The sequence below is a fragment of the Polypterus senegalus genome, chromosome 1 (genome assembly GCF_016835505.1).
Source record: "Polypterus senegalus isolate Bchr_013 chromosome 1, ASM1683550v1, whole genome shotgun sequence".
NCBI lineage: Eukaryota > Metazoa > Chordata > Cladistia > Polypteriformes > Polypteridae > Polypterus > Polypterus senegalus.
Genome location: NC_053154.1, coordinates 102,927,687 through 102,942,225, shown reverse-complemented (window position 1 = coordinate 102,942,225; position 14,539 = coordinate 102,927,687). Strand labels below are relative to the sequence as shown.

The 14,539-nt window shown below is 39.1% G+C and overlaps 1 protein-coding gene across 4 annotated transcripts; it reads left to right on the top strand.

Annotated features, from left to right (window-relative positions):
- Nucleotides 1-1,170: 1,170 nt before the first annotated feature.
- ddb2 (damage-specific DNA binding protein 2) lies at nucleotides 1,171-14,084 on the top strand. Of its 4 annotated transcripts, none has more exons than XM_039754882.1 (11): nucleotides 1,171-1,375; nucleotides 7,842-8,036; nucleotides 8,185-8,312; nucleotides 8,805-8,996; nucleotides 10,488-10,630; nucleotides 10,779-10,878; nucleotides 11,389-11,566; nucleotides 11,647-11,792; nucleotides 11,959-12,114; nucleotides 13,377-13,422; nucleotides 13,705-14,084. In XM_039754882.1, exons 2-11 carry the CDS (start codon nucleotides 7,913-7,915, stop codon nucleotides 13,929-13,931), a joined length of 1,440 nt encoding a protein of 479 aa, XP_039610816.1. In that variant the 5' UTR covers nucleotides 1,171-1,375; nucleotides 7,842-7,912; the 3' UTR covers nucleotides 13,932-14,084. The 4 variants fall into 4 exon arrangements, with proteins under 4 accessions (XP_039610816.1, XP_039610833.1, XP_039610825.1 ...); XM_039754891.1 differs by lacking the exon at nucleotides 1,171-1,375 and adding an exon at nucleotides 3,143-3,309 and having other exon boundaries at nucleotides 7,889-8,036; XM_039754874.1 differs by lacking the exon at nucleotides 1,171-1,375 and adding an exon at nucleotides 3,144-3,309.
- The last annotated feature ends 455 nt before the right edge of the window (nucleotides 14,085-14,539 follow it).

The following is a 14,539-nucleotide window of genomic DNA, read 5'->3' as shown; positions in this document are numbered from 1 at the left end:
CTTCCCAGGTCCTCCCTGCGTGGAGTTTGCATGTTCTCCCCGTGTCTGTGTGGGTTTCCTCCCACAATCCAAAGACATGCAGGTTAGGTGGATTGGCGATTCTAAATTGGCCCTAGTGTGTGCTTGGTGTGTGGGTGTGTTTGTGTGTGTCCTGCGGTGGGTTGGCACCCTGCCCTGGATTGGTTCCTGCCTTGTGCCCTGTGTTGGCTGGGATTGGCTCCAGCAGACTCCCGTGACCCTGTATTTGGATTCAGCGGGTTAGACAATGGATGGATGGATGGTTTCTTCCATCTAAGGAACATTGCAAGGGTGTAATCGCTTATAACATTTAAAGATGCTGAAAAAAGATGCTGAAAAACTAATAAATGGGTCTCCCTTTGTGAATCCCTATGTGTGATTGTTAGAGCTGCAACCCAATTTGTGATCCTCTCGCAACCCACACTGCAACCCACGGCCATTATAAACAGTAGCAGCTTGTGACCCGCCAGCAGCAGCATTCTAAATGTTCAGAGAACTGCCATTATATAAGTTAAGTGTGATCTATCAATTTGACTCTGCGTTTGGCGCAAGAGATAACCCACAGGAAGATAGCTACAGCATAGATTATGTAGGATTTAACATGCTACTTTAGGAACGTGTTTCGGCAAACCCTTGTCAATTAACTAATGATCTTACCATCAGGTCTAGGATATTCTTGGTGTTACAATGCTGTTGGGAGACTCACTCCCAATTTTTTTAGTACTTTTCCTCAATTAATCTATTTCTGCAACTATTTTGCCCAAAAAATATTTTTTTCTTCTTTTGATAGTTATGTGCATGCTGTCACCACACCTCCATTTTGTGCTTTGGTTTACAAGCAATGGTTTGTACTACAATTCAGATGTCTACAGTCATTCTGTTGTTAGTAATGACATCCAGTTGTTACCCTTTAAATGTCAGATTTTTAATGCACAACGTCATCGCAACAACACTATTTAAGATGGTGGCACTCTAGTGTTGACATCCAAGTTTTTGGAAGTGCAAGCAAAATTTGATGAAGCGTTTTTTTTAGTGAAGAAATCTTTTTAGGAAGCTAGAATCTTGCATGTAATTTTAACTATGATGTTTGCTTAATGTATTGAACTTTAACTCCTTAGTTTAGTTTAGTTTTTGGATCTTGTGACGTGTGTTTTAAATGGTTTTTTCCCTGACCTCTTGCTTTAATCCTGTAACCATTAACCCTTGTGGCCTGCCTTTTTCATCAGTGAAAGAAAACCAATCACCTTTTAGTCACATTCCATTGCAGTTCCCTCCACTACTGAGATCTTCAAGAGGTTCCATTCAGACTTCATGCCCCTGACTTCTCCTGAGACGCAGAAGAGGCTCTTTCATAAGTGTGAGTTGAATTCACTCCCTCATTTATTTAGGACCTCTCCTATTGAAAAGCTACAGAGAAGTAGATCAATCAATCATCTTGGATGTTGTGAGTAGAGGTGAGTCTGGCCATATCTAGTCAGTACTTTTCAGCACCCTGCACAAACTGTAACTCTTTCACAGCCAGTTATGTTCAGTGTCTCAAGGGACACTTTCCACTGCCAAACTCTAGTGTATCTGTATTCAGCCTACCCAGGCCTTTCACTTGATGGGCATTACACCTGACTAGCATCTTTGAACTGTCAAGTTGTACACCCATATAGATGCATCTTTGTGCGGAAACTGAGCAGGCTAAATATATCATCTCTAAAGCAGTTGCTCACAAGTGAACATCACTTCCAGTAGTGGGTCCTGATATCATTATTATGGCAATGTTCAATTTACTGTAATTTATTTAGAACCACCAAGTTGCTAGGGTTAACCCTATTAATGCAAAAGGCTCTTTAGAACATAGTTGTAAGGTTCATTGAAAAATAAAAACCTTCCATCATATCAACACCACGATCCAGGGAGCGGAAATAAAATATTGGGTTCAGTTAATTGGTAAAGTACTTGATACAAGAGTAAAATAGATGAGCAAACTTTACAAATTACCATAGGGACACAACCAGTAAGAGAACAGGCAAGAGAGGTCGGAGCGGTGCATGATGAAGGAGCTTGAGAGGAGGTGTGATGAACAGTGTGGCAGGTCAGAACCTGGCAAAGGAAGGAGTCAGTCCTTCTTCTGCCTTACCTTGGGTTGTTACAATGCTCAGTGAGAGATGAATTGTATTGTATAAACTGTATTGTTGTTTATGGACCCATAGAGTGGCAACATGTTGCATGTTGATCAGATATAAAAGAATACATTTTACTATATGATAATTCTACCAGTACCGTATTATATAAACGTAATTTCGTAAAAAAAAAAAAAAAAAGAAAGATGATCGTTAGTTGTGTGTACTCTGGTACATTTAGGAACTCTGAGGAGATTCCGAAGTGTTATAGAGGTTTTCACTTAAGACAGACTAATTGTATTCAATGTTCTCTACACACAAAACCACAGATCTCTTTCAGCAGTTCCCTGTCAAAAGGCCAAGGCTGCCAGCAACTACAACCCACCCTGGGTTGCTGTGGGCCTGATAACATTTTTAAAGATTAAGGATTTCAAGTTGGCAGCCAAGTGAGTTGTTAAGAACTGAAGAGGACTGACCATTATGTGCATGTCTATGATCGTGCCAGTTTCAGTCTATACAATGAGGTCCTCCTTGCTCCCAATTATTCCTCCCCTGAAACTCTAGAAGCAGGTTCTTATATTACAAGAACTGAATGGCATGACTTGGAAACAAGTCTGACCAGTCAGCAACCGAAACGAGAATTAGGTACTGTATATTAAATGACTACAAATAGTCAGTGTTTTATATTACTCCACAGTGCACAATTGCCGAAGAACCCTTTTAGGCACATAATAGGAAGTGCAGGTACAGCATTTGCGAAGTAGTACAAGCACTAATATAAAATGCGTTTTTACTGAGAGATTGTGATCATTGGAAGGTTTTTTTTTAATGTGAGCTTCCATTGACCAAAGCAACGTCATTAGCAAGGTTGCAAGGTGACGCAGAACTCGTTCTACTTTAAGGCAGTGAATCGATGCGTTGCTACGACACTCGGTGGGCGTGGTTAAGTAGCTAGCGCCCTGGGGCGTCGAGTCTATTGGCCGAGAGCTCAGGGGTTAGCTCGTGACGCCATCGCGACATGGTTGTGTAACAGCGGAAGTACCCGGCTGAGCACGCCGCTGCCGCGCGTTCTCCAAAATAAAAACATACCCTGGGTGGCCGCGGAACCCGCGAAGCTCTGTTATATGCAGGTGGAGTCTGTGTCAGAAAGCAAATCTGGGAGCAGTTGCTCCTTTAACAGGTATGTGGCTCTTCCTGGGTTCCAGGGCTGGTGGCAATGACATAATTTCCTTATTTTATAAGCTGGCGAGGTGGGGGGAAGAAGTCGTACTTGGGGTAATGGCAGTGTCCACAGCTCCATAGTTGTATAAAGGACAGAATGAACAACATGTAGATGATTTATGTTCTTCCTTCCTCACATGTTATGTGGTCGGATTTGCAGCTGACCTTGCGCAGTCAGGTAACGGTCTGGACATGAGTACTAAGAAGTTCACTTTACCTTATAGGTTATTAAAATGGTCGGGTTACCGTTAAGTGGTTTGGATTCAGAACCATCCTTTTCTTGTGGTGGTGAAGTTTTTGTAATCGGATGCCAATCTAGCTTTAAGACTGAATCCCCTTATTAATCAGACCAGTTGTTTCTCGTTTTCTTAACCGTTGTCTATATACATTTTTCTGCTCCTGCTAACATAGACGATATGCTCCAGCCAAACAACCAGATGTAGATATGAATATTAAGACTTTACAGATGCTGGAGTTGCTTTGATAATGGATCACAGTTTTATATAAAAATGTAACAAAAAATATAAGTCCTTACGACTTTTAACTGAATTTGGAAGTTTGATAATGAATGCACCGATACATAAATGTTTACAAAGCACTAAATATACACTAAAAAACTATATATAATAACCAATATTCAACCAGAATGTTCTTTAAAACACTTGTCAATGACAGTGTACATTTGCTATCATTTACATAGTTTTATTATTATTTAGTGTTTTAACATAGCGATGATGTCTTTATAGACATTTTTAATTGCAGTTGGATGGGGGTAAAGTGATTAGCAGAGTCTTCAGTTCAAGTCCATTCACTATATACATGCTCTGCGTGTCTTGTGTTCATTTTGTATGTGTGCCCAGATTTACTCCCATCTGCCATAAGCATGCAAATTAGGTTGATTGACTGCATCTGTGTGCCCAGTGATGGGCTTATGCCCAGCCCTGGGTCGGTTCCTGCTTTAGAACATAAGAAATTTGACAAAAGAGAGGTGACCATTCAGTCTATCAAGATTGCTTGTTTAGTTAGTAGCTAAACGGTTTCAATGTCTCTTCCTTGGATGATAAATTGGACTGGACTAGACTGCCAATACTGATGCTCTATGCAAGAGAGGACAGAGCCGACTATACTTCCTTAGAAGGCTGGTGTCCTTCAACATCTGCAATAAGATGCTGCAGATGTTCTATCAGACGGTTGTGGCGAGTCCCCTCTTCTACACAGTGGTGTGCTGGGGAGGCAGCATAAAGAAGAGGAACGCCTCACGCCTGAACAAACTGGTGAGGAAGGCAGGCTCTATTGTAGGCACAGAGCTGGACAGTTTGACATCTGTGGCAGAGCGACGGGCGCTGAGCAGGCTCCTGTCAATCATGGAGAATCCACTGCATCCACTGAACAGGATCATCACCAGACAGAGGAGCAGCTTCAGCGGCAGACTGAGGAGATCATTTCCCCCCCCCCAGCACACTATGCGACTCTTCATTTCCACCTGGGGGGGTAAACGTTAACATTATACAAAGTTATTGTCTGTTTTACCTGCATTGTTATCACTCTTTAATTTAATATTGTTCTTTATCAGTATGCTGCTGTTGGAGTATGCGAATTTCCCCTTGGGATTAATAAAGTATCTATCTATCCATCCACCCATCCACATTCCCACAACTCATTGCATAAAGAAGTGATTTCTGGAAACAGAGGAGAGGTTGGGAGCATGCACTGATACAGTGCGTTGCCGCACCCACCACACGATGGGCCACCTCAGGATCCCAGTGTTTTCTGGCTTCAGTCCTAAACGTCCCTTCCCTTAATTTCCGCTGATGTCACTGAGTATGTAATTCACTGTTAAAGTAGGTCTAGTAGAATTCTTTCAGCTTATCAGTACCTCTGAGAATTTTGAAAACTTCAATTAGGTCCTGATGCAGTCTCCTCTGCTTGAGACTAAACAGGTTTCATTCGCTGCGTGTGTCAGAGTAGGATATGTCCTTAAATCCACAGAAGCATGTGATTGATCTCTTCTGTATAGTTTTAAGTGCTGTTATGTCTTTCTTGTACTGCGGTGACCAGAACTGCACACTATACTCCATGTGTGGTCTTACAAGTGCATTATATAGTTTGAACAGAACATCCCTTGATTTATGTTCAACGATTCATACGATATAATCTAGCATTTTATTTGCCTTTTTAATTGCTACTGCACAGTGAAAACATTGTGTCCTTTTTAGAGTTTGCATCCTTGAGGGCCTTGTCACCCATCTTGTATTTATAAGTGGTGTTCCTGTTGCCCACGTGTAGCAGTTTGCACTTTGCTACATGAAACTTCATGTTCAGCCAGTTCTGAAGCTTCTCCAAGACGTTCTGAATTGTATTTGCTGCCTCCTCAGTGTCTCTCATTCCGCCAGTATCACCAGTGAATTTCACAAGTTAACTAGCTACACTGGAATCAATGTCATTAATATAAGTCAAAAAAAGGCACCTTATGGTGCCAGAATAGATTCCAGCACCCAAATGATGAAATAAGAAGGTTGAGAGAAAGAAACAATTCATTTTAATTGTTAAAAATAAATGAATAGCTAAAAGATATTCTTGTTTTTTGTGCTTCATAATGGAAAGCTCACATGTTGAAGTAATAACATTTGTGTATCTGTCTAAATCCATTGATTACACAGTTGACAGACTTCAAAGCAATCAATTTCCAATCACGGAGTCACGTGCCAATGGGTATAGAGTCGTTTGTTTTATGATTCCTGATCTGATATTAAACTGAAATGTAAAGCTCATAATTTTTTCTGCAACTGTCTCTCTTGTGGAAACCAGGGTCCATATTTATCAAGCATCTCAGAATTACATCTAGTATTTGCGCTGAAAGGGTGACTAGGATTCCAATTTTTCCTAGGTCAGAGTAGGACATAATAAGTATTTACGAAGCGTGCTACACACACTCACATGTAGGGGTAGGACATGTTTGAGAATAAATGATGTCATGACAGCATGACACCCAGAGCCACAAATGGGCACTCATTATGAGATTTTGTAGTGTTCTGATACAAACGGTGCAGCTTCATCACAAAAATAACTATATAAAGTAGTAGTAGAAGAGGGATAATAAGGAAAATGTAGTAAGGTAGGGTATTGTTCTGAGCTGCATGGAATTGTTGACTTTTCGCAATAATATCAAGAATAATACTGTAATGAGTGCTGAGATAGAAAGACTAGGGTGCACACACTGAATGAGAGTAAAGCCCAATTATGGCCACACATACAGGTGCTGGTCATAAAATTAGAATATCATGACAAAGTTTGATTTATTTCAGTAATTCCATTCAAAAAGTGAAACTTTCATTAGTTGTCAGTTATAATCATCAAAATTAAAAGAAATAAACATTTGAAATACATCAGCCTGTGTGTAATGAATGAATCTAATATACAAGTTTCACTTTTTGAATGGAATTACTGAAATAAATCAACTTTGTCATGATATTCTAATTTTATGACCAGCACCTGTATTTAACTATGAATGACCCACCGTCATATTTCAAGAAGAATCACCTTCCCGCTGTTGTGGCAATTGGAAATGCCTCCTAAAAGTAACAGTTACTGAAACTAACCACAGCAATTCTTGAGCTTAAGTCACATTCACTCTTCCAATGTCCCCCATTGTCTTCCACTGAGCCGTGCTCATTCACACTTGGGGCGATGACCTTCATGTACGCGCCAATTTGCATGTATGCAGCTTGCTTTAATATTACCTCACGTGGAGTGGTGGGGAAATGTATAAATCTGTGTATTACCTTGAGTCTTCTAAGAGGATTCAAAGTTTGGTGCAAAATTTGAGAAATGACTGGTTGTGACATACATGAGATCATCATTATTGCAAAGGTGTATTTTTACGAGTTAAGACAGCTGATGAGTTCTGCAAAATGTTGAAGTTAGGAGTAGCTTCCTGTATTAGGAAAATTGATAAAATGTTTTTATTCCTACTTCTATGAGTAGGATCACATTTGCATCACTTCGAGATTTCTGAGCGAGTTTTCCTACTCTGAGATACATGATAAATATGGACACCGATTGACAAGCAAGCAGTTCAGTAAAGGCAATAAATTACCCACCTAGTCCATTTTCTGACCTCAGGTTATTTAGTTTTACGCTATAGAGAGTAGATGAAATGAATCCCAGCAGTTTTGGAATCAAAGCAGGAGGCAGGACAGAATATGAATGTGTATATGCACACAAACCCAAAAATTGAACTCCTATTGGGCCAATTGAGAGTCAGTAGTTAAGATAATGTGCATGCCTGTGTAACATGGGAAGAAACAAGAGTAGAGGAATTGTCTCTCATTAATGGGTACCATTGGAAGAAGATCCCACATTTACTGGTCCCCTTAAGGAAGTGCAGTAAGTTTGACACTCTATCATATGTATACTTGTCTTCACTGCAGTGTTTCTCTGCGGTCTTGCAAGCAGATTACATTCATTACTATTTTCCCTTGTTTATAACAGAGAAAGCTGCTTGCAGAGACTTTCCAAATCTTATCAAATCCTTTTAGGCTGAAGAAACGTAACCAGTGAAAATGCCACGTAAAACTGCAGAACGACGCCAGCTGGGTGGAAGGAAAAAAGAAGACGCAGGAGCTGGAGAGCAACCACCAAAAAGACAGAAACTGAAGCCAGTGGAAAATAAAACCTCTGCAGAAGGTGCAAACTGGCTTATTGCATGTATTATGTTTTCAGTAGCATTTCCGAGTGTCTTAAGATTGCTGAGTGCACCCAGGAGATCTGTTTTGAACATGGTGTATAATGTATCACTGTCCAAATTCTGATGTTTCCCTGTTTTATTTTACAGTTTGTGATCAAGAGCAAAAGGCAAAAAAAACTCCAGTCCAGCTTCGATATCCAGCCACACAGAACAACACTGTGCATTATGTCTATAAGAGGACGTTGGGTCAGAACGACAGTGGCCAGCTACGCCAGGTGTGAACTGTTGTATCAGAAGAATGTAACACTCACAAGCTTTAATTCTCATAGCATATAGAAAAGAGAAGAATTCTCAACTGTTGTAAGAGCTATGAATCTGGCAGTCAAGAATCTTGTAATGGTCAATTTCTCATTTTTAGTTATAGCCTATGCATATGAAGGTGATGAGAAGAAATATAAAAACGGAATAGAGTCATTGCATTTTTTTGAAACCATAAAAAATTCTGAATTTAAAAAAATTATGAATTATTTAGCCAGTAGCATTTTACCTGCGTGTAATCGGCTAGCTAAATTAATGCCTTCTTCATATCTATGGATGACTCCATAGGTTTGTTTATGCCTTGAGATTAAATAAAAACCTTTTCAGATACTGACTTGACCGCTAGACCGTAAACTGAAAATGTCATTTTGTAGGGTGACTTCTAAAGTATCTGGGTCTTGGTTGACTTTCTTTGGCATGGAGAATAACTAAAGTAATTTTCTCTGCAGTGCTTACAACAACCTTTCGTCCGCTCGCTGTCTTCTTACAAACTCTTCCGGGTGGCTAGTCCATTTACCCGTCGTGTAACCTGCCTAGAGTGGCACCCAACTCACCCAAGCACTGTGGCTGTTGGCTCAAAAGGAGGTGACATCATCTTATGGGATTACGAGGTTCTAAACAAAACCACATTGATACCAGGGGTAAGACAGTACACACTAGCTTTATTTTACACATTAACTTTCTATAGGTGTCACAGGTAAATTAGTGGAAGGAATTGTTCGGGAGAAAGTTGAGCAGCACATTAAATAAACAGAAGTTCAGGGAATGGCCACCATGGGTTCTGACAGCGGAGGTGATGTTTTACTAATGGAACTCTATGAGGAAGCAACAATCAGCATTGCATATGGTATTTATCTTGATTTTCAGAATTTGTTTAATAAGACCCCACATGAGAGCTTAAAAATCAAACTAGAAGAGGTAGGAGATCAGGGTGTAGTATGTAGATGGATGCAAAATTGACTAAAACACAGGAAGCAGAGAGTGATGGTGCAAGGAACCTTATCGGAATTGGGTGATGTTAAGAGTGAGTGGAGTCCCTCAGGGGTCAGGACTGAGGCTGCTGCTGTTCTTAATACATATAAATGATCCTGATAGAAATGTAAAAACACATGCTGGTTACGCTTGCAAGCTAGGTGAATTGTCAGATAATCTAGAATCATTACATAGGGACTTGGACAGCATTCAGGCTGGGGCAGATGGAATTTAATGTCAGTAAATGTAAAGTATAAAATGTAGGAATTAAAAACGTTAGATTTGAATATACAATGGGTGGTCTAAAACTAGAAAGTTCACCTTATGTGAAGAACTCAAGAGTCAAAGTGGAGCTGTCACTGTTAACCTGCAGGCAGTGTTCGGAAGCCATTAAGAAGGCTCTCAGAATGTTAGCTTATATAGCACGATGTGCAGACTACAAGTCCAAGGAGGTTCTGCTCAAGCTTTATGAAACACTAGTGAAGACCCTGGAGTACTGTGCACAGTTTTGGTATTAGAGCTACAAAAAAGACATAGCAGCATTGCAAAAAGCTCAGAGAAGAGCAACCAGGACTGCAGGGTATGAATTATGAGGAAGGATCGAAGGAGTTGAACCATTTCAGTTTAGTAAACAGAGACTAGAGGTGACATTGAAGTGTTTAAAATTATGAAAGGAATCAGTACTGTGGAGTGAGACTGTCTGCCACTTTAAAAAGAGGTCAACAAGGACAGCCGGGAACTTGTCAAAAGTAAACTTGGCACAAATGTTGGGAATTTATTCCATGTGTCTATGGTTCTCTGTATGAAGAAAAACTTCCTAAGTAGTGTGATGCACAGTACAACTCTAAGAAGGAGGAACTGGGTGGATAGGATTGGTGAGCTCGGTTGGGCTGAATGGTCTTGTTTTTGTCGAACGATTTTCCAATGTTTGATCACTATCCTTAGGCACTTGACAACCAGAGTTTAAGTACTTTTCCATTTTTCTGTTTTTTACAGTTGGCACACAGGTAGGCCAAGGTCATACAATAATTCAGAGGTCTGGATTAAGCCCATAGTGCAATGCCTTTACCAGTAGATTGAGTGGTGAGCTCCTAGATGAATAAAATGTGGTCATCATTGGAAAATGATGCAGGGCATGTTTATTGGCCTATATATTGCAGAAAGGAGCTGGAGATTTTATTGGATGTATCAAATTCAGCCCCACAAACTCCAACAGAATTTTCACTGTGTCAGGAGATGGCACATTGAGCCTGCAGGAATTTGGAAGAACAGCTCAGGTTTTCTCCAGGACTGCAGATTTATGGTGAGAGAAACTTTTAAACATTCTGAGATTTTTTTTGTAATGTGAACCATTAAAACTCTCAATTATAATGCTGTTCTCCGATTTCTGGGAACTGTAGAATACAAAAGAAGCTATGCCCTGTGAGTAATCTTCTTCTTTCTTTTAAAAGTTTCTGGTACTGCAGCCTGGATGTGTCTGCCAGCAGAGAACTTGTGGTGACAGGTGACAATGTGGGAAATGCTTTGTTGCTGAGTACTGATGGTCACAAGGTGAGCTACCAGGGACCTAAAGTGGATAATATAGGACATGGTATCTCAAGGGTACATTCAGCCATACCACCTCCATTTATATCTCCCTTTTTGCCTGGTGCAGGCCATCTTTTAGATATGTTCATAGTTCCACATATTTAAAGCTATGCTAATGGGCCATTGTGGAACATGTTTCATAGGCACAATTATTTCTATAAGACAAAAATAGAGAACAACCAGCACTTAAATTTATAATATTTATAACTGCAAGAACTACTTTTAGCTTTAACACTCCATGTATCTTGGGTTGTCAATAGAAAATATTTTGAGCTCTGAAAATAAATGAAGTGATTACCCGCAGGTTAAACATTTATTGGATTATAGACTATTTAAAATATTAGTAAAAGTTATTATGCCAGTTGAATCATTATCTTTTTACAATTGGAACAAAATAAATGTATCTGATGCAAACGTGTATGGTGTAGTGAGAACGCAGCCCTTGGTTGAACAGCCTTATGTTTCTAAATGTAGATTTGGAATCAGCGACTGCATAAGAAGAAGATAACCCATGTGGAGTTTAACCCTCGCTGCGACTGGTTGCTGGCCACATCATCAGTGGACCAAACAGTCAGAATATGGGATATTCGCAATATAAAAGACAAGAACAGCTTCTTAAATGAGCTTTTACATCAGAAGCCTGTTAATTCTGGTAAGAAGGGGCCTCCAGTAACTCTGTGCAGATAATGGGGCATGCATATCTATGTCATTTCTTTCCCTTTGTTGCCATAGCATATTTCAACCCAACAGATGGCTCCCGGCTCCTCACTACTGATCAATATGATGAGGTCCGCTTGTACACTTGTGCAAACTGGTCATCTCCCCAGCTTGTCATCAACCATCCTCACAGACAATTTCAGCATCTCACACCTATCAAGGTATGAGTACTTTTTTTCCCCAGATAAGACACTTGTAAAATCTTTATTTTACAAAAGGTATCTGCAATAAAAAGTTATATAGCTTAATAATCAAGAAAGTTATTGTTCCAGACTGCATCCCAAGGGCAAAAATACCAGTCAGGCTGACTTGTAACCTTCTTTTCAGGCTACTTGGCATCCTCTGTATGACTTAGCAGTGGTTGGACGATACCCGACTGCTCAAAGCAGTGCCCAGGAACTACGCACCATTGACATGTTTGACACAAGCACAGGCAAACTAGTGTACCAGCTATACAGCTCCCGTGCTTCGGGAATTGTTTCGGTAAGTCTACCATTTAGCAGGAGGCAGTGATTAGGTAAAGTAGGCACTCCTACAGCACAATGTAAAGGCCTTTTTAACATCAGTGCTTTAACTCCCTTCTAACCCAAAAACAGTCCAGGGCATCTGGGCATCTTAACTATGCACTTCAACTATTTGACACTGCCAATATCACAACTTGCAACACCTCTTTTCCTGCAAATATTTTGTTCTAAAAGACAAAGTGCTTTTGACAGCCATTTCAAAACACAGCACCAAGACAGGCAAAAGATAATCATAAAACAGTGCAAAGATTATCAGCTGCATTCCTGATTTTAACAACAAATTGGCTGAATAATTAATACAGTTCTTGAATGGTTTCTCAGCCAACTGAAACTGATAGAGTATAACTTTTTTTGAGGGTTGCTTAAAAAGGATTTACGGTATCAATGAAAACCACAAAATAGCCATTTTTATTTATTTTTGTTTAAATCGGACTGATCAACAAATATAAATTAAAAAAACTATAGTTTTACATGGTATGTACTGGGCAGAAATAATAAAAAATATATATATACACTTAAGACACTACATGTACTGGGCAGAAATAATAAAAAATATATATATACACTTAAGACACTACACATATTTATACATTCAAAGAGATGCAGATCAACAGTTATTTAGAACAAAACGGTGAAGTTGAATTCCAGTGTAATTACATCTTGAAAAGAAGAACACTTTTTAAAACAAACCTCATTCTAGTATACCAGACAAAAATAACAGTATTTAGTGATTAATTCATATTTAAACCAAAAGAGAGAACTCCTGAGCCTAATCTGTCTGAAGATAATCGAATGGTCAAATAACTTGTAAACTTTTTTTTTTCTTAATTAGTAATTTCTCCTCCTTAAATCTGCGTGAATCTCATCATGTTCCAGCATTCTTAAATATACCAGGCTGGCTACAATGTACATATCGAAGCCTTTTTTTCTTTTCTTTTAATAAGGTTATTTGTAATAACTCTTGCCAGCATTGATAGATGGGACTTAAACTTTGTTTTGGTAAATATTATTAATTATCCACTCATTTTAAACCCAGGAATAACATTGTAATTAGCATTTTAAATCATATCTGGCTTAATGATCTTCATATTACATCAGTTGGTATGAATTCTAAAGATACAGCTGAATTCAGTAAGCTCTCATTGTTTTTGGTAATAATGTACCTTTATTGTTGAATATGAAAAGTGCAAAATGATTAAACTTTTTTTTTTTTTTTAAAAGCTAAACAAATTTAATCCATTAGGAGACACTTTGGCCTCTGGAATGGGTAAGTGATAGTAGCAAAGGATATACAAGTGTAGAGAAAATCATTTAACCTTTTTAGTAATTCAGTGTTCTGTAGGTGAAGGCTATTCTGATCACTTTTTTCCTAAAACACTTAACAGACTTGCCCTGATTATTCTTTAATATCAAATGTATGGCTACATTACACATCACCAACCCTTTAATTAAAGCAGTTCTAACACAGTCATGGTGCTTCAGGGGGCTTATACTGGCAGGCCAGTTCTATGGGTCAACTAGAGTCCCCACTCATTTATTTCTCTTCCAGGATTTAATATCCTGATCTGGAGCCATGAAGATGTGGTGGCAGGTAAACAAGAAACTCTGCTGACAGCAATGCAGAACCAAGACTTGGGAAGTAACGTCACTCCGAGAAGGCATCGTCAAAGTGAAGCTAGAAGCACTGAGCTGGCCAGGCGCATGACGACAGCTGGGACTAACAGCAAGACTAAAACCAAAGACCATATGAATATGCCAAAAGGGAAGCGTCTCTAATTAGAAATTAAATTATTTTTTATATGTACTCTTGTATTTAGCCTAAACATCTAAGTTCCAGGGATTTTGTCTGTTTTTTATGAACATATATATGTATTATTTTTGTAAAAATAAAAAGAAGCTAGTTTAAGGCATAGATGTAACACATGTATATCCATGGTTTGATTTGTAGCAGAGCGATGTGGTTTGGGGTAAAATAAGGCGAGTTTCAGTATTTACCATTAGGAAATATACTCATGAAAAATCATCTTAAAGGAATAAACAAACCTCAGATGTATTGTATGGATCTGGTAGAGGCCCCCAGCCTGAGGCTATCCTGATATTTCATAAAGTAATATAACAACACACGTCTATAGACAAACTGGGGTCAGGCTAGTGAATTGGGGCTAGGACTGTCCTGGCTTTAAAATAGTTAAACCAGTTACTTAACACAATAGAACAAACCTATGCCATTTCTTAAGATTCATATTGGTCCCAATTTAATTCAAAATTGTATGTCGAGAGTGCGTAGATTGTCACTGGTAAAAGACTAACTGAGGCTGGGTTAGGCAGGATTATTCTTTACCCTTATTCTTTTATCTAGGGGCTTTTTTAAAAGCAAAACATCA